At 41.9% G+C, this 27,608-nt stretch overlaps 2 protein-coding genes across 7 annotated transcripts; one reads left to right on the top strand and one right to left on the bottom strand.

Moving 5' to 3' along the window:
- The first annotated feature begins 167 nt into the window (after window positions 1-167).
- Window positions 168-23,977, top strand: LOC118394363 (ras-related protein Ral-A-like). 6 transcript variants are annotated; one of them, XM_052463143.1, is made up of 5 exons: window positions 168-348; window positions 13,247-13,526; window positions 13,985-14,193; window positions 17,677-17,851; window positions 22,008-23,977. In XM_052463143.1, the coding sequence occupies exons 2-5, from the start codon at window positions 13,413-13,415 to the stop codon at window positions 22,128-22,130; spliced, it is 621 nt and encodes a 206-aa protein (XP_052319103.1). In that variant the 5' UTR covers window positions 168-348; window positions 13,247-13,412; the 3' UTR covers window positions 22,131-23,977. The 6 variants fall into 6 exon arrangements, with proteins under 6 accessions (XP_052319103.1, XP_052319105.1, XP_052319101.1 ...); XM_052463145.1 differs by lacking the exon at window positions 168-348 and adding an exon at window positions 460-587; XM_052463141.1 differs by lacking the exon at window positions 168-348 and adding an exon at window positions 689-843.
- A 45-nt stretch (window positions 23,978-24,022) lies between these two features.
- Window positions 24,023-26,745, bottom strand: mplkip (M-phase specific PLK1 interacting protein). Its single transcript, XM_035787517.2, has 2 exons — window positions 26,225-26,745; window positions 24,023-25,772 (listed from the first exon to the last, which is right to left on the bottom strand). Exons 1-2 carry the CDS (start codon window positions 26,600-26,602, stop codon window positions 25,575-25,577), a joined length of 576 nt encoding a protein of 191 aa, XP_035643410.1. The 5' UTR covers window positions 26,603-26,745; the 3' UTR covers window positions 24,023-25,574.
- Window positions 26,746-27,608: the final 863 nt, after the last annotated feature.

The raw sequence follows: 27,608 nt of genomic DNA, 5'->3' as shown, positions 1-27,608 counted from the left end.
AGGCACGGTGGCTTCAAAGCATCGTCCCATCAGTCATATAGTGTATATATAAATCATTGGTTGGGAGAGGCAAGAAGCTAGCATTAGTCTATTTTTCCCGGTTGTTTACAACAATATAGCCTATAAAATATTTGTATAAACACTAGCTGCATGCGATGTATACTGGCATCATCATATTTTGTGGAGGAACTTTGATGGTGAATGATTTTAGTGATGTTCGCAAACCATAGCCACACCCCTCGCCTACAGTCATCTATTCCACGAAAAACACCTGTCTGCGTAGGAGCAAAGGATTATTATTGTTATTTATTTTTTAGAAGCAATACCCGAATGATCACAGTCAGTAAGGTGAACGGAGAAACAAAAAAAAGTTATAGGCCTATGTGATTTAGATTTATTGGCATTTTGATTTATTCGACATTTGTGGACAGCTTGAAAAACGCACGCGTTCAGCATCACCGGCGGGGGCGAAATGTCTAAGCAAGCTTGATAAATAATGATGGACTGACTGAGGTTTTTTCTTTCTTTCTTTCTTCCCCCTTTTCTTTTTTTTAATCAAAACTAACTTGGACGAGCCTTGAGAGCCGGTAAACATATATATTTACGTTGCAAACGTAGCATATCTCATAATAGCTACTGATGCGTACAGTGTCGTCGTTTGACCTGATATTTTTTTTTTGCGACCAACTACTATAATCCAGTTAGTTACAGTAGCTAACTAACGTCGGCTCATTTCGGCTAACGTCGGCTAATTTCGGCTAACTTCGGCTAACGTTGTTAGCTAACGTTGTTAGCCGAGCAGCAAGTGAGTTTGTTTACACGGTACACGACACCTTCATTCTGGTAAGCAGGTGCCTCGCTATAACTAACTAGTCAGCTAGCTACATAAAAGCAGTTTGTTTAAAATGTTTATAAATTATGGAAAGCATAACACTCGGTGTATATTACTAGTTAACTGCGGTAATAGCTAGCTAGCTATTCAAATGTAGCCAATGAATGGATGCTTTTATTAGCTGGCGATGTCGTCACCGACAACGGCCTGAACAACTAGACTATGGCTAGCTAGTAACTAGTAAGCAAATGCACTTGTCGATGGCTAATTTTCTAATTTATTTGATGAAATTACGACACGGTGTAACATTGAGGCTTTAGCTTGTTATGGTCAGTAAACAACTTGTAATGTATTGATTTTCTAACCCATATTGTTAAATGCATGCACCAACAAACTGGTTTGACAGGCTTGATTATCGGTTCAGTATTTAAATATTCATCTCCTAGACACGTCCGTCTCTTACACTGGGTAAACATACCAACCACACCCATTCCTATATATGCGCATAAGTTACATGATGCCAACTTGTTTACTAATGGCTGTTGATTTGACACTTGTTGTATGTGAAGCTCAGGACAAAGATGTGCGCTCTTCCTATGATTTAATTGTGGTGGTAAGCGAAATGTCTCGCAAGTGGGGATCGAAGCTACTTGGTTATGTGGAATCAGATTCACCTTTTTTTTTCTCTCTTACCTTTTGTATTCATACCCATTCGACTGAAGATGCAGGTTTATAATGGATAAGGTGTTTGAAACATGACTAGGTGCATGGAAATGAATGACTTCACATTTTGTCGTGAAAATTGTCGTATGCTGCACTACCTGGACTTTTTTATTTGGGAGCACCTGTGCCCCTAGGGAGAGTAACAAATCACCAATGTAATAATTGTTGTAATGATTTCTTCGCTGTCCAGGCAGCCTCTGTAGAATGCAAATATGTGGTAGAACAGAATGAAAGCAAAAAGAGCTTGTTCACGAGATGAGCTTCAAAAGTAGCTAGGATTCATAAAGCCCGAATGTAGACTCAAAATAATGTGTAGACTGCAGGAATCCCAAACAGATAGTATTTGACGAACACAATCATTTCCAACCTTGATTTTATTTTATTTAACCAGGCAATTCAGTTAAGAACAAATTCTTATTTACAATGAATGGCCTACCCCTGCCAAACCCTAACCCAGACAACACTGGGCCAATTATGCGTCACCCTATGGGACTCCCAATCACAGCCGGGACTTCGAACCAGGGACTGTAGTGACGAACCAGGGACTGTAGTGACGCCTCTTGGCACTGAGATACAGTGCCTTAGACCGCTGCACCACTCGGGAACCCATTGGGATACAATCAATTTATGGCTTCCCGAAAAATAATTTAAAGCACGGAAAAACCTATTTTCCGTCCGAGTGTCAGGTAAAAGTAACCCCTATTGAACCCCTATCTTAGTATGTACATTTGTTTTTCATCTCTAAAATTGTGCCAGCATTGAAAGCTTTTTTTTTTAGGAGATACCGGGGACGTGCTTAAGATCATCAATAACTAGAGATGCGACACTGAAAGCAACTCGGTTACACTTAACATTCTACTCTATTATCCTGCATGACGCAGGCCTACGAGCGCTCTCTCAACACTAGACCGGAGGGTATCTTACCTTATTCTAATTCTTTATTCTGTCTCTCACTGAAAAGCCCTCGCATCAAATGCCTTCCAATATGCGGGCAGTTTCCACCAACAGACTCTGGGGACAGAGTGATGAGAGCTGCATTCACGCCTAACGATGCTAATTTATTTATGGGACGCAGAGGAGACCCGTTTATTATGTCCACACAAAAAAAATATATATGTATTTCCAGAATGGCAAGCTTTGGCAAAGTTGCATCCTAATGGTATAGATCGGTACTGACGCTCTTCTCTCAGATTTAATTTCTTATGAACTTATCTGACCCCAATCTCAAATTCACAGCATGTATACATTAGGGGGGATCTTACAATCTACAAAAATAAAGAAAACAGATTGGAGTCTACCATCTTCCCGCAAGCTGCAGAGTAGGAATACACTTTTCCAGTCAGTAACCACCTTAAGCAGAACATACCGGTGGGTCAATTCCTAAGACTTCGAGGTAACTGTAATACAGACGGAGGTTAAGTGTAAAAGGTCATGATTTTGCGCACCAGTTTCCTGCAACCCGATACAGTAAGTGTTATGCCTTGATCACACAGACAGCGTCATTCCGCACCATCATCTGGATATGCAGCTGTGGCCTCCAAGCTTCACAACAACAGTTCAACATTCACCTTCTGCTACCATTTCTGTCAAGCCGACTACACATACAGTCTGATGCGTACGTTAGATACATCCAACGTATGCACCACACAGAACGCACTGCAACTGCCTCTGAAACGCAGCGTTACATTGCAAAATGAATGTATTTCTGGTGTACCAAAATGCACTGCTGCTGTCGGTGTGATCAAACAGGCCCGGGGATAGGCTCTAGCACGGGGAGAGACTGAATGTTAAAAGCCTACTCAATGACACTAATAGAAACCAAGACAAAAACGGCAATGTGCCAGTCGTGACAAATCCATTGTTTTGAAACACTGGAACATCCTCAAGTCATCAAAATGTAATTTTATTCTTTATTTATTTCACCTTTATTTAACAAGGTAGGCAAGTTGAGAACAAGTTCTCATTTACAATTGTCAAATCCATTGTTTTTAAACACTGGAACATCCTCAAGTCATCAAAATTTAATTTTAATTTATTTCACATTTATTTAACAAGCTAGTTGAGAACAAGTTCTCATTTACAATTGCGACCTGGCCAAGATAAAGCAAAGCAGTTCGACACAGAGTTAGACATGGAGTAAACAAACATACAGTCAATAATACCGTAGAAAAACAAGTCTATATATAATGTGAGCAGATGAGGTGAGAGAAGGGAGGTAAAGGCAAAAAAGGCCATAGATGTGGAGTAAATACATTATAGCAGGTAAAATACTGGAATGGTAGATTTGCAGTGGAAGAATGTGCAAAGTAGAGATGGAAATAATGGGGTGCAAAGGAGCAAAATAAATAAATACAGTAGGGGGAGAGGTAGTTGTTTGGGCTGAATTATAGATGGGCTATGTACAGGTGCAGTAATCTGTGAGCTGCTCTGACAGCTGGTGCTTAAAGCTAGTGAGGAAGATAAGTGTTTTCAATTTTCAGAGATTTTTGTAGTTCGTTCCAGTCATTGGCAGCAGAGAACTGGAAGGAGAGGCGGCCAAAGGAAGAATTGGTTTTGGGGGTGACCAGAGAGATATACCTGCTGAAAATCTATGAGAGTTAACAATATTGCCCCCTCGCATTTGTTATCCTAACGCCTCGATCACACGACGTGGCCACTGTGTACAGTGCCTTCGGAAAGTATTCAGACCCCTTGACTTTCCACCCCTTATCAATATACACACAATACCCCATAATGACAAAACAGGTAGACATTTTTGCAAATTTATATAAAAAAAAAACATACCTTGTTTACATAAGTATTCAGACCCTTTGCTACGAGACTTGAAATTGATCTCAGGTGCATCCTGTTTCTATTGATACTCCTTGAGATGTTTCTACAACTTGATTGGAGTCCACCTGTGGTAAATTCAATTGATTGGACATGATTTGGAAAGGCACACACCTGTCTATATAAGGTCCCACAGTTGACAGTTCATTTCAGCAAAAACCAAGCCATGAGCTGTGAGGGGAACGGCACCTCAGTACCTCCAGGCTCTGATCAGGCCCTACACCCAAACAAGGGCACTGCGTTCATCCACCTCTGGCCTGCTCGCCTCCCTACCACTGAGGAAGTACAGTTCCCGCTCAGCCCAGTCAAAACTGTTCGCTGCTCTGGCCCCCCAATGGTGGAACAAACTCCCTCACGACGCCAGGACAGCGGAGTCAATCACCACCTTCCGGAGACATTGAAACCCCACCTCTTTAAGGAATACCTAGGATAGGATAAAGTAATCCTTCTCACCCCCCCTTAAAAGATTTAGATGCACTATTGTAAAGTGGCTGTTCCATTGGATGTCATAAGGTGAATGCACCAATTTGTAAGTCGCTCTGGATAAGAGCGTCTGCTAAATGACTTAAATGAGGTCGATGGAATTGTCCGTAGAGCTCAGAGACAGGATTGTGTCAAGGCACAGATCTGGGAAGGGCACCAAAAAATGTTTGCAACATTGAAGGTCCCCAAGAACACAGTGGCCTCAATCATTCTTACATGGAAGAATTTTGGAACCACCAAGCTGGCCACCTGGCCAAACTGAGCATTTGGGGGAGAAGGGCCTTGGTCAGGGAGGTGGAACAAGAACCTGATGGTCACTGACAAAGCTCCAGAGTTTTTCTGTGGAGATTGGAGAACCTTCCAGAAGGACAACCATCTCTGCAGCATTCCACCAATCAGGCCTTTATAGTAGTGGCCAGACAGAAGCCAATCCTCAGTAAAAAAAAAAGAGAAAGAAAAAGGGTACATGACATCCCACTTGGAGTTTGCCAAAAGGCACCTAAAAGACTCTGACCACGAGGAACAAGATTCTCTGGTCTGATGAAACCAAGATTGAACTCTTTGGCCTGAATGCCAAGCGTCACATCTGGAGGAAACTTGGCACCATCCCTATGGTAAAGCATGGTGGTGGCAGCTGTAGGGATGTTTTTCAGCAGCAGAGACTGGGAGACTTGTCAGGATCGAGGGACAGATGAAAGGAGCAAAGTACAGAGTGATCCTTGATGAAAACCTGCTCCAGAGCAATGCTCTTTGTCATTATGGGGTATTGTGTGGAGATTTGTGGGGGGGGGGGGGTACAATTTTTATACATTTTGGAACAAGGCTGTAACGTAACAAAATCAAGGGGTCTGAATACTTTCCAAATGCGCTATATATTTTGACAACGCAACCAATACTAACTTTTTGTTCTACCACCCGAGAACAGGTAAAGAAAGCCAAAGCTTCATTAATTATAGCACCACAAATGGTGTAAACATGCTCAAATGCATCTGCTGGTCTGCTTATATTTGTCAAACTAAACAAGCATTGAAACTCCGCATCGCAAAACACAAGGCTGATATTAGTAATAAAAACATGGACAATGTTATTGCACCGCCACTGCAAATCACTTTGACCTCATTACCTTGGTGATTTTGAGTCTTGTGTCCAACGAAAATGTTATTTTTGCTCAGAACATTTTGGGGGCGAGCATATAGATTCACCCGAAGGCAAAGTTTGGCCCACATACCACCTATTGAGCAACCCTGCTGTATGTTGATACCATGGATTGTCAGTCCTTGCGTTCCATAGCTCTATATAATATAATAATATATGCCATTTTGCAGACGCTTTTATCCAAAGCGACTTACAGTCATGTGTGCATACATTCTACGTATGGGTGGTCCCGGGAATCGAACCCACTACCCTGGCGTTACAAGCGCCATGCTCTACCAACTGAGCTACAGAAGGACCACTATGAATTTGAGTGGTTACATCTCCCCAGCCCCATCCTTCAATCTTTATTGTGCTTTATTGTGCTTTATTGTTTCAAATGCCGATTGCCGTGTTTTTCATTGTGGTCCGATTCATTATGCATTCCAAAAAAATGATAAAATTTAGTAGCACATGTGCACTTTGTAATTGAAAAAAAAAATGTCACCACAGAGCCCAGAACAGTCCTACGTTGATACTGGGGCTACGAGATGGGGCACAGGTTTTGAGGTGACAGGTTTATTTCGGAGAATGTCTGTCTGTAGAGAAAGATTTAGTTTCAGAATACTTTTACAGAACATTTCATTTGTTGAGTCATAAGGCCTTAGTAGTCTTCAAGGTAGTGTTTCACTTGTCTGTGTGAATTTGAGTTGATCACTGAACTGATTTCCAGCAGCATTACCACCCTGTATCCCACTGCTGGCTGGCCTTTGAAGCTAAGCAGGGCCGGTCCTGGTCAGTCCCTGGATGGGAGACCAGATGCTGCTGGAAGTATCGGAGGGTCAGTAGGAGGCACTCTCTTTCCTCTGGACATTACCTTGTGCTGTCTTTCAAATGGGACATTAAAACAGGTGTCCTGACCCTGATCACTAAGAATCCATGGCCACCTAGTCATCGCCAGCTTCCGATTGGCTCATTTATCTCTCCCCTGTAACTATTCCCCAGGTCATTGCTGTAAATGAGAATGTGTTCTCAGTCAACTAACCTGGTGAAAGGGTAATTAATTAATCATTTGCAAGTTAACATGAAAACAAATCGAGGATTGGCTAACACTTCGAAACTTGTTGGCTGTGTGGCCATTGTTTTGGGTGTTTTGGCCATGTGGGAAACAATTGGCCAGGGAGAGTCCTATTCCCAATATGGAAACTTAAATGGGACCCTATTCCTTATATACTGCAATACTTTTGACCAGAGCCCTATTCCCTACATAGTGCACTAGTTTTGTCCAGAGCCCTATGGCACCCTATTCCCTATATAGTGCACTACTTTAGACCAGAGCCCTATGGGCTATGAGGGCACTGTGTAGGGAATAGGGTGCCATTTGGGATTCGTAGATGGATAGTGTTTCTAACAGGATGTTTAGCCACTACATTATTTTCTAAAAACACAACCGCTAGCTAGCTACTTCCGGCAGTCATTCAAATAACTAAACAGAGGGGCGTCTGGACTTTCCATCACACTATTAAACACACAATGGGAAAAAACATTGTTCGTGTTGGAATAGGTACTAGTACTTGCCTTCTGATTTACATTAAATTCACTATTGTGTACGTGAAAATAAGAACGTTTTATATTATGTGAAATATAAAAATAAATCTAGTAATGCTTCAAATGCCAGAATTTATTTCGGCTTTTCGTCGAGTACGAATTTGCTGCATGCTACTGAGGAAGAGATATTTTCAGACCCACTCGTGTTTGACGAGCTAATAAATCAGATAAGGGGAGGTGCAAAATGAACGAATGAATCAACGCAATTGGATAACACATTTTAGTATACGTGAGCCTAGTATGTTTTATTTATAACTGCATACGTTTACTAAATAGTACGTTCAAAATAGTACGTAGTACGATTAGTACACAATATGTAGTTTTAGTAAGAGGGGGAAGGGAAGACTGAAAAATATATATATTTATTCAACCTTTTATTTAACCAGGCAAGTCGGTTAAGAACAAATTCTGATTTACAATGACGGCCTACCCCGGCCAAACCCTAACGCCACTGGGCCAATTGTGCACCGCCCTATGGGACTCCCAATCACAGCCGGTTGTGATACAGCCTGGAATCGAACCAGGATCTGTAGTGACACCTCTCGCACTGAGATGCAGTGCTTTAGACCTCTGTGCCACTCGGGAGCCTTCGCAAGGGCTGGGGAGTGGAGACACCACCCAATTTACATCACACAAGCGTCATTGGCATATAGGTTACATAGGCAAATGACAGGCTGTCAGTTGGTTGAGCTTGTTTGCCATCTGGGTTTGGCAGTGTTGTTCAGACGGAGATACACTCACTGCCCTCAGGGTAGGGATGGGCGATATGGGCAAAAATCATTTACATTTTATTGTTGGCGGTATGAAGGTATTTTATGTTTCTGAATAATGAACGATTAGTATGACATTTTCTGAGTCATGCATGACTCTTGAATAGCAGAAAATTAATGTATTTTAATTTTAAATGGGCTTACTCCATTTTGATGGGTTTTATACTCAACCAAACTAGGACAAAACTGACAGTGAAGTAGAACATTTTAACATTGAATCAAAACTATCGCTATTGACTATTGTAAAAATCCATACAGGTACACACGATATATCATCCAGCCGACAGAGATCCATGCACTGATCAAAGGAATCCCTATTTCTCACCCCTCCGTTGTGAGGATTCAACTAGGTGCAGATCTATGATCAACTTCCCCAGTAAACCTTTAGTCTTAACCATTAGTGGAGGGGGTGAATGGTAAACTGACCCAGGATCAGTGTGTAGGGACAACGTTAATGGCTGATGTATGAAGCTAATAAAGTGAGCTCTGATTTTCCAGCAGATAGCAAAGACAGAATACTACTTCCTCTTCCTTCTCCTAAACTGATCATTGGGACCTCCTTTTATCATTGTTTTGTAATAATGTTCAGGGTCATTTCATTTAGGCAAAATGTTTTGCAACATGAAATGACGATCCTGTTTCTTATAAGCTGGCATACCGGTGATGCAGCCCAATACTTTAAAAACAGTTTAGAATTCCATCGATGATGTTAATGTTTTGACACCCTAGTTCCACTCGGTCCAGTTCAAGAAATAGGCCTACCTCTCTAGTTTTAAGTTGGTGAATATTTTGTAATAATGTTCTCATTTTTTGGGCAAAATCAGAAAACGATCCGTTTCTTATAATGTCGGGAATGTTTTCAGCCGTTTCGTACCGAACATGAATATGTAACTTTTTGTCCGACTTGTCCATATTCACATAGAAATGTAAGATATAGGTCTGTCACTCATGGAAAGCAGGTCTAAGAAGCGGTAGAACTGATCTATTCACGTTATTTCTATGTTTCCCGATCTTACGTTTTGGTTTTGCGTCTTACATACGGTTTTGTACGCCAACTTCAGAACAGCTGAAAATACAATATTTTTGGTTGTGGAGAAATATATTTCACAGCAGTTTAACTGGTACAATTATTCTCTCTCTATACATGCCTTCGGAAAATATTCAGACCCCTTGACTTTTTCCACATTGTTACGTTACAGGCTTATTCTAAAATGGATTAAATAGTTTTTTTCCCATCATAAATCTACACACCCCATAATGACAAAGCAAAAACAGGTTGTAGAATGTTTGTTTCTACTCAGTACTTTGTTGAAGCACCTTTGGCAGCGATTACAGCTTTGAGTCTTCTTGGGTATGACGTACAGCTATTTTCAGGTCTCTCCAGAGATCGGGTTCAAGTCCGGGCTCTGGCTGGGCCACACAATGACATTTAGAGAATTGTCTTGGCTGTGTGCTTAGGGTCGTTGTTCTGTTGGAAGGTGAACCTTTGCCCCAGTTTGAGGTCCTGAGCTCTCTGAGGCAGGTTTTCATCAAGGATCTCTCTATACTTTGCTCCGTTCAACTTTGCCTCGATCCTGACTAGTCTCCCAGTCCATGCCACTACCATACTTCACCGTAGGGATGGTGCCAGGTTTCCTCTAGACGTGACGCTTGGCATTCAGGCGAAATAGTTCAATCTTGGTTTCATCAGACCAGAGAATCTTGTTTCCCATGGTCTGAGAGTCTTGAGGTGTCTAAACTCCAAGCAGGCTGTCATGTGTCTTTTACTGAAGAGGGGCTTTTGTCTGCCTATTCTACCATAAAGGCCTGATTGGTGTAGTGCTACAGTGATGGTTGTCCTTCTCGAAAGCTCACCCATCTCAACAGAGGAACTCTTGAGCTCTGTCAGAGTGACCATCGAGTTTTTGGTCACCTCCCTGACCAAGGCCCTTCTCCCCCGATTGCTCATTTGGTTCTAAACTTCTACCATTTAAGAATGATGGAGGCCACTGTGTTCTTGGGGACCTTCAAAGCTGCATAAATGTTTTGGTGCCCTTCCCCAGATCGGTGCCTTGACACAATCCTGTCTCGGGGCTCTACGGACAAATCCTTCGACCTCATGGCTTGGTTTTTGCTCTGACATGTGGGACCTTATATAGACAGGTGTGTGTCTTTTCAAATCATGTCCAATCAATTGAATTTACCACAGGTGGACTCCAAGTTGTATAAACATCAAGGATGATCAATGGAAACAGGATGCACCTGAGCTCAATTTTGAGTCTCATAGCAAAGGGTCTGAATACTTATGTAAATAATGTATATTTTTAATACATTAGCAAAAAAAAATCTAAACCTTTGGCTGTAACGTAACAAATGTGGAAAATGTCAAGGGGTCTGAATACTTTCCACTGTACTTGCTTGTTTTGTCACAAACTGAAATCAGGCTAAATATGAAAAATTTTAGCAACCAGGAAATGGCGGAACGATTTCTGTATAGTGCAGCTTAAAAACACAGTTATGGCCTCGGTTGAGGTGACTAAAACCCTTACCCAGGTTAGGAGGGTTTTTGGTCAACCGATATCAGTATGCTTAAGTCTTTACTAGATATTGTATTGACTAGGATTATTAAAGGACTTATGTTGATCAATTGGCCATTGGCCCCACCACCAGAAACACAGCCTAGGGCTAGATAATGTGATGGCTGTCATTTCCACTGCCAGGGTATCAATCAGCCCATTGTCATACTTATCGTGTACTTTAGATTCTAATGTAGGCCTTTTGTCCTAAATGTGAGCCTCCGAACTTGGACCCATCACCCACATGGGTGATGTCATGGCATCTGTTATGCCAGTCCCTAGGCTGGACCACCCTGTCATGGTCTGCTGCCGTCAACAGTGACCTGATACTACAAGCTACTACTATACCATACTACGCTATACTATATTAGCCTAGCCTAAATCGCTTGTACTGTATTGTTAGAAGGTGCCGCTAAACCCTCAAGCTTTAAAACATTCCACAGAGTCTCGTTGCCGATATGTACTTGTCGCAGTTGGGAGGCCGTTTCCTTCTCTTGCCTGAACAAAAGCGGTACCTGCTGCGTGCCCGACCCGGTAGCGATGAATCTACCGTTTTCTACTTGTAGAATCACAATGATCGTCATTGGCCAACCACTTGACTTAGCCAATCGGAGAGCACAAACTCCCCACATGTGGGAGTCAACAGGGGTGACAAGAGACAGAGGGCATTTTCTCCGTACACCCACGGTTAAATGTCATGAGACAGTCACACGTCATAGGCAATATAGGTTATGGGATCATAGCGAGCAACTCACACGACACTAAATATGACGGCCTCTCCACAGATAAGTATTGGGGCTCCCGAGTGGCACAGCGGTCTAAGGCACTGCATCTCAGTGCTAGACAAGTCACTACAGACCCAGGTTCGATTCTAGGCTGTACCACAACCAGCCATGATTGGGAGTACCATAGGGCGGCGCACAATTGGTCCAGCGCCATCCGGGTTAGGGTTTTGGCCGGGGTAGGCAATTATTGTAAATAAGAATTTGTTCTTAACTGACTTGCCTAGTTAAACAAATAAATACTTCCTTCGAGTTTGCTAACCACTGTAGCTAGTTTTGACATTATAAAATAAAACTCCAGTCTGAACCTAAGACTAAAACATGTAGAAATAAAGAACCTATATTTAAAAAATAAAATAAAATGTACCTATTTTTCTACAATCACAATATTTTTAATTAATTATTAGCAGATTAGGTTTATTTTGTGGTCTTAACATTCAAGAATATGTCTCAGTGATGCAGATCTGGCCTATCTAGTGTCTGTCTCGCTCCTGCCTGCCTCTTCATCACTCATCCAGAAACCAAGAACCTCCTGACAAGGTTATTGAGGGGTTCAAAGATTAAGATTGCTCCACAAAATTGAATGAAAAAGGTGGGAACTGTTCCCTTGTCATATAATTGGAACATTTTAATATCAATATATAGAAATACAAATATTTTTCCAAATTGCGACGAGAATATTGGACCGCGACAGACAACCTGGTTCAATTTGAGTCCCGAGGCAAAACCAGTTGAGAATCACTGGCATATGTTTAAAAAAAAAAGGAACAGTAAACACTGACATAGCGAAGGATTTCTTGTTAAACACCCCCCTAAAACTACACTTCTGACTCATGTGAAATTCAATGAGGAATGACCAGCTGCTGAGACAAAAGGGGGTGTTGTTGTGCTCTCTCCCGCCTACTCTCTGGCTTTTAGAAAAGAGTGATTGTGTCCCGATGTAGCACTTAAACAGTGTTTGCTTAAAACAAACCCAACAACTGCATATAAAACAATGCCAACCCTTTAAGCCTATTAATGGCTAGGAGAACTGCTCTGGCCTCAGGGCACATTGACCGGTTTTTGGAGGCAGAGGACCTTGCAGCTGCTTGTTTTGTTGTTGTAAAAAGAGGCTCGTAGTTATTTACAACATCTTTTATGGCAGATCCTCAAATGAAATAGGGCTTATCGTGCCTTTTTAAAAAACATTTTTTGTTACAGGTAGGCCTAGACTTCAAAAGACAATACTTTTCCTACCTTGAACTGAGCAACCATCAACCGTCTGATTTAGAATGCACGTGTGAAAAGGTGTTCAACATGGACTAAATGCTACGTCAATGTTTAGAGTAGCATCTTAAAATGCTAGATGGACATGAATGAAACACTGGGTGAATTAAACTTTTGTTTTCAAAGTCCAGGTAATCTAAATGTATCTATGCCAACATTGGCCTACTGTATGTCTGGGGATTTTTTTTATGTGATGGGAAAGATTTAAAGCTTAAAGATTACTACTATGAACAGTGACATGTATTCATTTCATTTTCTTCTTCACAGGGACTGTTGGATCACCCTTAATGCTGAGACATTACCACCCTCTCCCGATTCCCTGACTTTCAAACCAACCTTTTGCCTCGGTTCCGTCTCCCCTCTCCCCCTCCTCCTCCTCCTCCTCTCCCTCTCTTCTTTCCCTCCCTGTGAGTGAGTCTGTGTGTGAGCGGTCATGACGACCAACAAGCCCAAGGGGCAGAACTCTCTGGCCCTCCACAAGGTGATCATGGTGGGGAGCGGAGGAGTGGGCAAGTCGGCCCTCACCTTACAGTTCATGTATGACGAGGTGAGCCACTGATGTCATCCACGGTCTTCACACACCTGTTACAATAATCATCGTGTTGTTTTCTTCCTTCCTTGAAATAAAATCACTGCTCTGACACGACATCACCAGTGACATCAATGCAGTGGAAAGCTTGCATACACCAAGCCAGTCAGATCAGTGATTACTTCAAGGAAAGAAGAATGCTTTTTAAACATTTTTTTTCGAATATTCAAAACGGGGCCAACATGTCCACGAAAATGGACACTGATATCAGTTGTGGAAACTCCCCACTAAGGCCCCATTGTCCACTCTCAAAAGGACTTTTCTCTCTTCCTCAATTCTGCCCAGTGATGGTCTACTTGGGGCAAAATTACATTGTGGTTTAATCTTCAAAACATTTTGTTATAACGTAAACCTGGACTTCTAAAGAAACTCTTCCTCAATATGCCCCATCTTTTTCTCCTACTTCTCTCCATCAGTTTGTGGAGGACTACGAGCCCACCAAGGCGGACAGCTACAGGAAGAAGGTGGTATTGGACGGAGAGGAGGTGCAGATCGACATCTTGGACACAGCGGGCCAGGAGGACTATGCCGCCATCCGAGACAACTACTTCCGCAGCGGCGAGGGCTTCCTCTGCGTCTTCTCCATCACCGAGGCTGAGTCGTTCGCCGCCACCGTTGACTTCAGGTAATAAGGGTGGGCTTTGAAGTGAAAAGGAGAGACCAGGTTTTGGGGTTCAGGAATTAGTTCCATCCGCTCTCCAGAGATCTATAGAATATGACCCCTCTCCTCTCCAGAGATCTATAGGATGATATGACCCCTCTCCTCTCCAGAGATCTATAGGATGATATGACCCCTCTCCTCTCCAGAGATCTATAGAATGATATGACCCCTCTCCTCTCCAGAGATCTATAGGATGATATGACCCCTCTCCTCTCCAGAGATCTATAGAATGATATGACCCCTCTCCTCTCCAGAGATCTATAGGATGACATGACCCCTCTCCTCTCCAGAGATCTATAGGATGACATGACCCCTCTCCTCTCCAGAGATCTATAGGATGATATGACTCCTCTCCTCTCCAGAGATCTATAGAATATGACCCCTCTCCTCTCCAGAGATCTATAGAATGATATGACCCCTCTCCTCTCCAGAGATCTATAGGATGATATGACTCCTCTCCTCTCCAGAGATCTATAGAATGATATGACCCCTCTCCTCCAGAGATCTATAGGGTGATATGACTCCTCTCCTCCAGAGATCTATAGAATGACATGACCCCTCTCCTCTCCAGAGATCTATAGGATGATATGACCCCTCTCCTCTCCAGAGATCTATAGAATGATATGACCACTCTCCTCTCCAGAGATCTATAGGATGATATGACCACTCTCCTCTCCAGAGATCTATAGGATGATATGACCACTCTCCTCTCCAGAGATCTATAGGATGATATGACCCCTCTCCTCTCCAGAGATCTATAGGATGATATGACCCCTCTCCTCTCCAGAGATCTATAGGATGACATGACCCCTCTCCTCCAGAGATCTATAGGATGATATGACCCCTCTCCTCTCCAGAGATCTATAGGATGACATGACCCCTCTCCTCTCCTGAGATCTATAGGATGACATGACCCCTCTCCTCCAGAGATCTATAGGATGACATGACCCCTCTCCTCTCCAGAGATCTATAGAATGATATGACCCCTCTCCTCTCCAGAGATCTATAGGATGACATGACCCCTCTCCTCTCCAGAGATCTATAGGATGACATGACCCCTCTCCTCTCCTGAGATCTATAGAATGATATGACCCCTCTCCTCTCCAGAGATCTATAGAATGATATGACCTCCCTCTTTCCTCTCCAGAGATCTATAGAATGATATGACCTCCCTCTTTCCTCTCCAGAGATCTATAGGATGACATGACCCCTCTCCTCTCCAGAGATCTACAGGATGACATGACCCCTCTCCTCTCCAGAGATCTATAGGATGACATGACCCCTCTCCTCTCCAGAGATCTATAGGATGACATGACCCCTCTCCTCTCCAGAGATCTATAGGATGACATGACCTCCCTCTTTCCTCTCCAGAGATCTATAGGATGATATGACCCCTCTCCTCTCCAGAGATCTATAGGATGATATGACCCCTCTCCTCTCCAGAGATCTATAGGATGACATGACCCCTCTCCTCTCCAGAGATCTATAGGATGATATGACCTCCCTCTTTCCTCTCCAGAGATCTATAGGATGATATGACCTCCCTCTTTCCTCTCCAGAGATCTATAGGATGACATGACCTCCCTCTTTCCTCTCCAGAGATCTATAGAATGACATGACCCCTCTCCTCTCCAGAGATCTATAGGATGACATGACCCCTCTCCTCTCCAGAGATCTATAGGATGACATGACCCCTCTCCTCTCCAGAGATCTATAGGATGACATGACCCCTCTCCTCCAGAGATCTATAGGATGACATGACCCCTCTCCTCTCCAGAGATCTATAGGATGACATGACCCCTCTCCTCTCCAGAGATCTCTAGGATGACATGACCTCCTCTTTCCTCTCCAGAGATCTATAGGATGACATGACCCCTCTCCTCTCCAGAGATCTATAGGATGATATGACCCCTCTCCTCTCCAGAGATCTATAGGATGACATGACCCCTCTCCTCTCCAGAGATCTATAGGATGACATGACCTCCCTCTTTCCTCTCCAGAGATCTATAGAATGACATGACCCCTCTCCTCTCCAGAGATCTATAGAATGACATGACCTCCCTCTTTCCTCTCCAGAGATCTATAGAATGACATGACCCCTCTCCTCTCCAGAGATCTATAGGATGACATGACCCCTCTCCTCTCCAGAGATCTATAGGATGATATGACCTCCCTCTTTCCTCTCCAGAGATCTATAGGATGATATGACCTCCCTCTTTCCTCTCCAGAGATCTATAGGATGACATGACCCCTCTCCTCTCCAGAGATCTATAGGATGACATGACCTCCCTCTTTCCTCTCCAGAGATCTATAGGATGACATGACCCCTCTCCTCTCCAGAGATCTATAGGATGATATGACCTCCCTCTTTCCTCTCCAGAGATCTATAGAATGACATGACCTCCCTCTTTCCTCTCCAGAGATCTATAGGATGACATGACCCCTCTCCTCTCCAGAGATCTATAGGATGACATGACCCCTCTCCTCTCCAGAGATCTATAGGATGACATGACCCCTCTCCTCTCCAGAGATCTATAGGATGACATGACCCCTCTCCTCTCCAGAGATCTATAGGATGACATGACCCCTCTCCTCTCCAGAGATCTATAGGATGACATGACCCCTCTCCTCTCCAGAGATCTATAGGATGACATGACCCCTCTCCTCTCCAGAGATCTATAGAATGACATGACCCCTCTTTCCTCTCCAGAGATCTATAGGATGACATGACCCCTCTCCTCTCCAGAGATCTATAGGATGACATGACCCCTCTCCTCTCCAGAGATCTATAGGATGACATGACCCCTCTCCTCTCCAGAGATCTATAGGATGACATGACCCCTCTCCTCTCCAGAGATCTATAGGATGACATGACCCCTCTCCTCTCCAGAGATCTATAGGATGACATGACCCCTCTCCTCTCCAGAGATCTATAGGATGACATGACCCCTCTCCTCTCCAGAGATCTATAGAATGACATGACCTCCCTCTTTCCTCTCCAGAGATCTATAGGATGACATGACCCCTCTCCTCTCCAGAGATCTATAGGATGACATGACCCCTCTCCTCTCCAGAGATCTATAGGATGACATGACCCCTCTCCTCTCCAGAGATCTATAGGATGACATGACCCCTCTTTCCTCTCCAGAGATCTATAGGATGATATGACCCCTCTCCTCTCCAGAGATCTATAGGATGACATGACCCCTCTCCTCTCCAGAGATCTATAGGATGACATGACCTCCCTCTTTCCTCTCCAGAGATCTATAGAATGACATGACCCCTCTCCAGAGATCTATAGGATGACATGACCTCCCTCTTTCCTCTCCAGAGATCTATAGGATGACATGACCTACCTCTTTCCTCTCCAGAGATCTATAGGATGATATGACCCCTCTCCTCTCCAGAGATCTATAGGATGACATGACCTCCCTCTTTCCTCTCCAGAGAACAAATCCTGCGAGTGAAGGAGGATGAGAATGTTCCTTTCCTCCTGGTGGGTAATAAGTCAGACCTGGAGGAGCGGAGGCAGGTGAGCGGCGAGGAGGCCAAGGCCCGGGCCGAGCAGTGGGGCGTCAGCTACGTGGAGACCTCCGCCAAGACCCGTGCAAACGTTGACAAGGTGATAGGGCTTTTATTTAATTATTATTATTTTTTACATACAAGGGGGGTTGTGAAATTGTTAGATGACTTGTTAGATATTACTGCACGGTTGGAACTAGAAGCACAAGCATTTCGCTACACTGGCATTAACATTTGCTAACCATGTGTGTATGTGACCAATGAAATTGTATTTTATTTGGTTTCCCAGGCACAAAGCCTATTCCAGGCCAAAAAAGGCCCTTCATTCCAGGCCAAAAAAGCCCCTTCATTCCAGGCCAAAAAAAGCCCCTTCATTCCAGGACTTGGCCTAATGGTTTTTCTATTTAATTGACTGATTGTGCACTCCCAGACCTCTACACATTCATACTGCCTCCACACACACACTGCTGCTACTCTTTATCATATATCATGATGCCTAGTCACCTTACCCTACATATCTACCTCCATCACTCCAGTAACCCTGCACATTGTTAATATGGTACTGGAACTGACCCTGTATATAGTATGGTATTAACTGACCCTGTATATAGTATGGTATTAACTGACCCTGTATATAGTATGGTACTAACTGACCCTGTATATAGTGTGGTATTAACTGACCCTGTATATAGTGTGGTATTAACTGACCCTGTATATAGTATGGTATTAACGGACCCTGTATATAGTATGGTATTAACTGACCCTGTATATAGTGTGGTACTAACTGACCCTGTATATAGTATGGTATTAACTGACGCTGTATATAGTATGGTACTACTGACCCTGTATATAGTATGGTATTAACTGACCCTGTATAGTGTGGTACTGACCCTGTATATAGTGTGATTAACTGACCCTGTATATAGTATGGTATTAACTGACCCTGTATATAGTATGGTATTAACTGACCCTGTATATAGTATGGTATTAACTGACCCTGTATATAGTGTGAAATTGTATTAACTGACCCTGTATATAGTGTGGTATTAACTGACCCTGTATATAGTATGGTATTAACTGACCCTGTATATAGTATGGTATTAACTGACGCTGTATATAGTATGGTATTAACTGACGCTGTATATAGTATGGTACTACTGACCCTGTATATAGTATGGTATTAACTGACCCTGTATATAGTATGGTATTACCTGACCCTGTATATAGTGTGGTATTAACTGACCCTGTATATAGTATGGTATTAACTGACCCTGTATATAGTATGGTACTAACTGACCCTGTATATAGTATGGTATTAACTGACCCTATATATAGTATGGTATTAACCTGACCCTGTATATAGTATGGTACTAACCGACCCTGTATATAGTATGGTATTAACTGACCCTGTATATAGTGTGGTACTAACTGACCCTGTATATAGTGTGGTATTAACTGACCCTGTATATAGTGTGGTATTAACTGACCCTGTATATAGTGTGGTATTAACTGACCCTGTATATAGTGTGGTATTAACTGACCCTGTATATAGTGTGGTATTAACTGACCCTGTATATAGTGTGGTATTAACTGACCCTGTATATAGTGTGGTATTAACTCCCAGACCTGACCCTGTATATAGTATGGTATTAACTGACCCTGTATATAGTATGGTATTAACTGACCCTGTATATAGTATGGTTTATGACCCTGTATATAGTATGATTACCTGACCCTGTATATAGTGTGGTACTAACTGACCCTGTATATAGTGTGGTATTAACTGACCCTGTATATAGTGTGGTATTAACTGACCCTGTATATAGTGTGGTATTAACTGACCCTGTATATAGTGTGGTATTAACTGACCCTGTATATAGTGTGGTATTAACTGACCCTGTATATAGTATGGTATTAACTGACCCTGTATATAGTATGGTATTAACTGACCCTGTATATAGTATGGTATTAACTGACCCTGTATATAGTGTGGTATTAACTGACCCTGTATATAGTGTGGTATTAACTGACCCTGTATATAGTGTGGTATTAACTGACCCTGTATATAGTGTGGTATTAACTGACCCTGTATATAGTGTGGTATTAACTGACCCTGTATATAGTATGGTATTAACTGACCCTGTATATAGTATGGTATTAACTGACCCTGTATATAGTATGGTATTAACTGACCCTGTATATAGTATGGTACTAACTGACCCTGTATATAGTATGGTACTAACTGACCCTGTATATAGTGTGGTATTAACTGACCCTGTATATAGTGTGGTATTAACTGACCCTGTATATAGTATGGTATTAACTGACCCTGTATATAGTATGGTACTAACTGACCCTGTATATAGTATGGTATTAACTGACCCTGTATATAGTGTGGTATTAACTGACCCTGTATATAGTATGGTATTAACTGACCCTGTATATAGTATGGTATTAACTGACCCTGTATATAGTATGGTATTAACTGACCCTGTATATAGTATGGTATTAACTGACCCTGTATATAGTATGGTATTAACTGACCCTGTATATAGTATGGTATTACCTGACCCTGTATATAGTATGGTATTAACTGACCCTGTATATAGTATGGTATTAACTGACCCTGTATATAGTATGGTATTAACTGACCCTGTATATAGTATGGTATTAACTGACCCTGTATATAGTATGGTATTAACTGACCCTATATAGTGTGGTATTAACTGACCCTGTATATAGTATGGTATTAACTGACCCTGTATATAGTTTGGTATTAACTGACCCTGTATATAGTGTGGTACTAACTGACCCTGTATATAGTGTATTAACTGACCCTGTATATAGTATGGTATTAACCTGACCCTGTATATAGTATGGTACTAACCGACCCTGTATATAGTATGGTATTAACTGACCCTGTATATAGTATGGTACTAACTGACCCTGTATATAGTGTGGTATTAACTGACCCTGTATATAGTGTGGTATTAACTGACCCTGTATATAGTGTGGTATTAACTGACCCTGTATATAGTGTGGTATTAACTGACCCTGTATATAGTGTGGTATTAACTGACCCTGTATATAGTGTGGTATTAACTGACCCTGTATATAGTGTGGTATTAACTGACCCTGTATATAGTATGGTATTAACTGACCCTGTATATAGTGTGGTATTAACTGACCCTGTATATAGTGTGGTATTAACTGACCCTGTATATAGTATGGTACTAACTGACCCTGTATATAGTGTGGTATTAACTGACCCTGTATAGTGTGGTATTAACTGTGTATATAGTGTGGTATTAACTGACCCTGTATATAGTATGGTATTAACTGACCCTGTATATAGTATGGTATTAACTGACCCTGTATATAGTATGGTATTAACTGACCCTGTATATAGTATGGTATTACCTTACCCTGTATATAGTATGGTATTAACTGACCCTGTATATAGTATGGTACTAACTGACCCTGTATATAGTATGGTATTAACTGACCCTGTATATAGTGTAATTACTCTAGTGTTCCTGTTTTACTTTAAAGTACTCCTGATATTACTGCATTGTTGGGAAATAGCTCGCAAGAGGCATTTCACTGTACTTGTGCACATGACCAAAAAAAAGAAATAACTTCTATTGAGTTGCAGGCTTACTCACAAATACAAGATCCTCAATAGAACACTTACCTGACCCTCTCCACCTAAATGGCCACGTGGATAGTCAAGTGGCCGTGATCACCTGTATTTGTGGATTCATTGTTGGATCAATCAGCTAATAGTGGGGTGTGGTTTGATTGACTCATGATTGTTCCCAGCAATGTATTTCAAAGGCCGTGAGACAGACCTGTAATAGGTCAATGGTTTAATTGAAGGGATAATGACAGCAATCCATGCTTTGGTTTCAGTTTCGTAACGTTAGCATTTGAAAACAGTGCGGGCGGGCGGGCGGGTATGGATTGCTGTCAAACCTTGTCCTTAGACAGCTTACAGTGTAGGAAACCCTGGTTCATTTGGCCATAACAATTGTTTGTGATATGTGGTGGGTGAGGTCATATAAATGAGTATAGCAGGGAGGCAAACTACCAAAGAAATATTAATGCTGCCTATAAACTTCTGCACAGAAAGGATTTTACAGCATCACAACTAGGCCTGTTTTCTGTATCTGTTCATGAAGCTATGTTTAGTATTTGCCCCCCAGCAGAGAAAAATAAAAAATAATCAGTGACCAAGAAAATTCTCTTCCTTGCAGGTATTTTTTGACCTGATGCGTGAGATCAGAGCCAGAAAAATGGAGGATGGCAAAGAGAAGAACGGAAAGAAGAAGAGGAAGAGCCTGGCCAAGAGAATCAGAGAGCGATGCTGTATTTTATAGTTCATCGGCTTCCTTCCTTCCCGAGCCCTCTCCACCTTGCCCATTCCTCTGGGTCGTGTTCATTTGGTACCAAATGGAACAAAATGGACTGAAACGGGGAGGGACTACCTGGACTTGTCTAATAACAATTGCTCATTTTTAGCTTTCTGTTGCAAGAAGTTAAAATATCTGTTGCGTTCTGTAATGAACATTACCCAGGTTTCCCTCTCAGAAGCCATGGCCAAGGGAGAGAAAATCCTGTCTTTATTTATTATTATTATTTTTAAAGGAGAGTTCACTAAAGGGGAGTTTGTCGTCCAATTATAGTAAACACTAAAATGGTAAGACAACAGAAACCAAAAAAGGAATTTGAGGCCACAAAAGACAAGACTTTATCCCAAGAACAGTGATGACCCCTCTTAATTATCGTTCTGAGAGATAGTCAGTTTAGGAAAACTTCAAAAACGAGGTGGTGGAGGTCTGGTGTCGCAGTCACAAACAAAAAGATGCTATCGGAACGCTCACGCAATTTTTGCAGTGTGATAGTAAAATCACTATAGTCCCTTTTCGTATGGCTCAGTTGGTAGAGCGTGGCGCTCATTACGGCAGTGTAGTGGGTTGGATTGTTTGTTGCGGGGCCACCCGTACGCACGCGCGACCAAGTCACTATGAATAGAAGCGTCTGCTAAAAAAAAAAAAATCTCATGGCTAATTTCAAATGCTGCTACATTCAACGTCACTCCGGGAAACTCCACTTCACACAGAATAGACATGAAACCTAAGGGTGTTTAATTGAATGGGATCCCACAGTCAAACGTAAAAAACTCTTGCACTGGAATGTCTCTCTGCCATCTGGTTAGTCTGCTGTGAAATGTGATACTTTGGATCGTGCTATACAGGCCAATGGTTGAGGAGATTATACTATACAGGCAGTTTGTGCACAACCCCCCCCCGAGTTCTGCGATGACAAAACTGAACGTACTATGCAGACGCCTTAAGGCATTGGGATTTTCTCACAACCGAAAACCTTACCGCTAGACAAATGTCTATCGTGCCATTGAGAGTCAAGGCAAGGCTATACAGACCAATAACCCCGACTGATTGTTCCATGTACTCATTTACAATATATATATATACACACTTAAGTAGTTAACATAGACCCTTTTAATTTCAAAATAGGCTACTTTTGATATTTGAAGACAGTTAACACGGGACAATGCATTTCAGAGCATGATGGCATGAACATCCCTAGTTGAGAATCTTCCACGTTAACTGTGCTGCGGTGTCATATCGATGGTTGTTACTCCAGTCCTTGGATGGAATGTACCAATGAACTTGAGACGCACTGAATGGGAAACTATTGCACCAATGGCCAATTATGCTTAAGGCTCCGTCTTGTTTGAAAATTTGAGAACTGACAACTTTATTAAATATATATTTTTTAAATTAAGTTAGTCACACACCGCAAATAATATCTTACACCATCTCCTCCGATGTAACATAGGCTCTGGTCCAGTACGTTTCTTTCTTTTACCAAGACAATTATTGTAACCTGGGTCTCGTTCATTAGGCACCAAATGGAATGAAACTGGGAAGAACTATGAACTTCTCAAATAAGACCCGTTTCTCGTTGAAAAAAACATTTTTCCACCGTGTGCCCTAATGAACACGCCCCCTGGTATCCCATGCTATTGTTCTGTTTGTATGAGGCTTGATATCCAGGAGCAATGACACTATCATTAAGTCTGTGTCCGCTGCCCTTATGCTGGCCGCTGGTAGCAGAGGTCCTTTCAACTCATAACATGTGGAATAGTGTAAATTGACTGGAAAATTAAGGAAAGGGGAAATTAAATAACTCACAATGTCAATGTTTCGTCTTTTTTCTTGGGACAACCTTACAAGATGAACAGCTATAAAAGTTAAAGCAATCTTTAATAGAAATTTCAAACCAGAGTAAACTACATTTTCACATGTGAGTGTATATACATAGACTAAAGTATGTAGTACTGTTGCATAAGGGACAAGCACCATGTCAATTTGTAAAATCATATATCGAGACTTAAAAGTTGACAGATTATATAAGGAAGCCACTCATGCATTTACATAATCGAGTAGGCCTAAGTCTTTGGCCAATCATAAGAAAGTAATAAATGGATCAGGTTTATCTAACGCTTTACTACCAACCGAGGTACTCAAAGCACTTCACATAGTACGAGGGGGGGGGAAAAAAAACAATCACCTCGCCCACCTGGGTGATGCACAGCCACCAACGCTCACCACCCATCAGGTGAGGAGTGATATGCCAATTAGAAATGAGGGGGGGGTTAGGTTGGAGCTAGGTTGGGAATTTAGCCAGGACACCAGGGTTAACACCTCATGACCAGAGAGTCAGGACAACCATTTAACATCCCATCCAAAAGACTGCACCCTACACAGGGCAAGGGTGATACGCTGCGGGCAATTGTCTTTAAGTCAAACTAATCACAACCGTTTTTTTTTTTTACCATTTTTGAATTTACTACAAACAATTACACCAAACTTCCAAATTATATTTCTCGACAATAAGAAAACACATCCTTTAGAATACATATTTACACATGTAGAAACCTGAGGCAGTGACAAGTCACTGGTTTATATTGCCCATCTTGAAATACCAGTAAAATACATTTCACATGTAACATCATTAGAAATAGGCCTAGAACAAATGGGAGGTTTATACAGTCCATCATAACAGGCTAGACCCGACTAATCAATCAGATCTTCCAACGCAATGCTAACCTGTGGAGATCAGGGTCCGTATCCACAAAAACATCAGAGCAGGAGTGCTGATCTAGGATCTGTCCACGTAATCTGATTCACTATGGTTTGTATTTTATTTTTTTAAAGGCAACACTGATTGTAGAGCAGCATTCCTACTGGCATATGCTTTGTGGATACAGACCTAGACATTCACAGCTGTACTTCTGAGGGGTAAAAGTAAATAAAAAGGTCCCCTTACTAATCAACACTTTATACTGACACAATGTTAAAAACGGGAAACATATGATTAAAAAGGTACACACAGACATACCATGTATGGTATTAAACTAGCCTGCAAAATGGATAAAACAAAAAAATTCACTAAAGAATTTTTCAAATATAATTGATTCCCTGTGTTTGGTTTTTAGTATGCTGCCGTTTGCCCTGAAATTGAGAAAGTCCCACGATCAGGTTTAAAAAGTAAAGGTGTGATCACAAGGTGTGCTGGAAAAGAGCTTCAGATAGTGGACAGTGTGTGTCCGCTAACAATTGCTGGTGAATCCTCTGACATCTTCAAAGACTGCTGTACTATATAGTCTGTGTTATAGGCAACTTTACCACACTTCAATGGTTTTTGGTAATAGTCCGAAACAAAAGAAAAGGACAGGGCAAATATGAAAACGGAAAGGTTTGAGGCCTCATCTGCATGGTTTGAAGGGGAAAGTCCTAGTTGAAATATCTCCCTGGCCTGCCTGTATGTGTGGTTTGCTGTTGGGAGCTGGTTGTGCTCGTGACCGGCACTGGCTGTAGGCTAGCCCATGGGTCCTGCAGCATAGAAGCGTTGTAAAACTTCTCCACACCACCTTGTGCCCCCTGGCCTCTGCCACCACGCGGCCCAAACGGAGTGGAATGCCGAGGGGAACCCTTCAGGGGGAAAGAACCATCACGTTATGAGACATCGAAACTAAACCAATTAGATTAACTAAATAAAATTATGGGTGCGTCGGGAGGTCAATTACAGACACCTGTGAGAAGCGCCGTGGAATCGAAACTAAAAATAAATGAGACAAACGCCAAAACATACTATCTACTCAAATCATACTGATGGTAAAAATGGCGTTTCGTCGTCTTCTACTCACGAATCATTAAGGTTATCGTTGGACAGACAAATATATTTGTTATATCAAATGTGTAACGTTAATTACACAGTGCCTGCGTCAATTCGGAGGCGTCGGAGTGGGAAATAGCAGGTGAAACAAAACCGGATCTACGACTACACAGACCAGAGGCGCTAAAATAAATGACAAATTATAACAAAAAGGGTTACTTAGTCACCAAGTGTAAGCAACAACAACAAAATAACACTCAATAGTTACCTGATAACCCATATGTTGTCCAGGACTTTGTGAATGGTATGGAGAATTTCTGTAAGAAGCGCCACGAGGACTCGGATTCTGTCTACGCGGTGTATACGCTGGAGACGAGCTGTTGTTAAATCTTCCTTTACCCCCACTTCCACTGTGATAACCCCTATTACCGTTACCACTAAAGTCTCTTGGAGGAGTATTTGGAGAAGCACTATCAAACTGGCCAAATCTAGGCGGTCCAAAAGACGGAGGGGGACCACCACGAAATCCCCACGGTGGAGACGGATGCATTCCCACCGCGCTGTTGTCGAATCCTGTCGGGCTTCTGAAACCACCTCGCGATCCCATTCCGCCCGGACCGGGTTGTCTGAAATCCGGTCTCTGCATTTCCAAAAATCTAAACCTAAGATATTTCTAAGAGGGAAAAAAAACAATCTTTGCTCTCTTAGAAGCAAATGCCAAATGTATGTTTTCAAACCTCTGTTTACGCGTTTAGAAAACCGGAACAGGAAATACTATAAACAGGAAGAAGGGAAAACGTATCCTTCTCCGTCGTTGGCGTTTTAAACAATATCAACATTTAGTTGTGTTCTGCCACCTTCAGGTGGAAAGGGATCAACAGCAAGCAACCAAAGCGAGTAAAGGTCATCAAGCTATTATTTCGTTCGTTAAAAACATTGTCAGTCAAACCATGGAGCATTTAGCTATTTGATTTGGAATTTTAGGAGCCCTTTAGGCATATATACATATATATATACAAATTATAATGAAATATTGAATTTGGCCTTTAATACCATATCCCATACAAATGCATGGGAATAACACATATATATAAATGGCAAAAACACATACAAAAAATAAATGATAAGGAATACGTTTTTGAAGTGTCTGTCCTACATCTCGCATATTTATAGATCTTTTTGTACACATATTTAACCCCTTTTTTGAGGTAGGCACAAAACGACCTCCATACTTCCATTCATTTTTTTTAACGAGTCCATAGAGTGGTCATACTAGTTTGTAGGCCAAACCGTTAGGACACTACAGGCGTTTTCATGTGAAAACCGATTTTCGGGAGCTCTCATGATCTGACAGACACCGCTGTAGCTCGGCCACCTTCCACTACAGATGTGGAAGAGCGCCTCAGCCGGATGCGGTGGATTGAGAATCAGCCCATTCAATAAACAGATATCTCTAGTTTAAATTGACGGATTTTGATGGGGATTTTTATTATAATAATTCATTTATAATTATAATTTATTATAATTTATTATAATATCATACAAAGCCTTCAGAAAGTATTCCAACCTCTTGATTTATTCCACATTTGGTTATGTTACAGCCTGAATTCAAAATGGATTAAATATGACAAAAAAGTGAAAACATGTTTTTA

The sequence above is a fragment of the Oncorhynchus keta genome, chromosome 15 (genome assembly GCF_023373465.1).
Source record: "Oncorhynchus keta strain PuntledgeMale-10-30-2019 chromosome 15, Oket_V2, whole genome shotgun sequence".
Classification (NCBI taxonomy): domain Eukaryota; kingdom Metazoa; phylum Chordata; class Actinopteri; order Salmoniformes; family Salmonidae; genus Oncorhynchus; species Oncorhynchus keta.
The sequence above is the reverse complement of the archived record's forward strand: the minus strand, read 5'-3'. Positions and strand labels throughout refer to the sequence as shown.

Coding starts and splice junctions, on each gene's coding strand:
- LOC118394363 (XM_052463143.1), top strand. CDS start 13,413: ATGACGACCAACAAGCCCAAGGGGCAGAACTCTCTGGCCCTCCACAAG. Junction 13,527..13,984: donor TACAGTTCATGTATGACGAG/GTGAGCCACTGA, acceptor TCTCTCCATCAG/TTTGTGGAGGACTACGAGCC. Junction 17,852..22,007: donor CCCGTGCAAACGTTGACAAG/GTGATAGGGCTT, acceptor TCTTCCTTGCAG/GTATTTTTTGACCTGATGCG.
- mplkip (XM_035787517.2), bottom strand. CDS start 26,602: ATGCAGAGACCGGATTTCAGACAACCCGGTCCGGGCGGAATGGGATCG. Junction 25,773..26,224: donor GACAACATATGGGTTATCAG/GTAACTATTGAG, acceptor TTCCCCCTGAAG/GGTTCCCCTCGGCATTCCAC.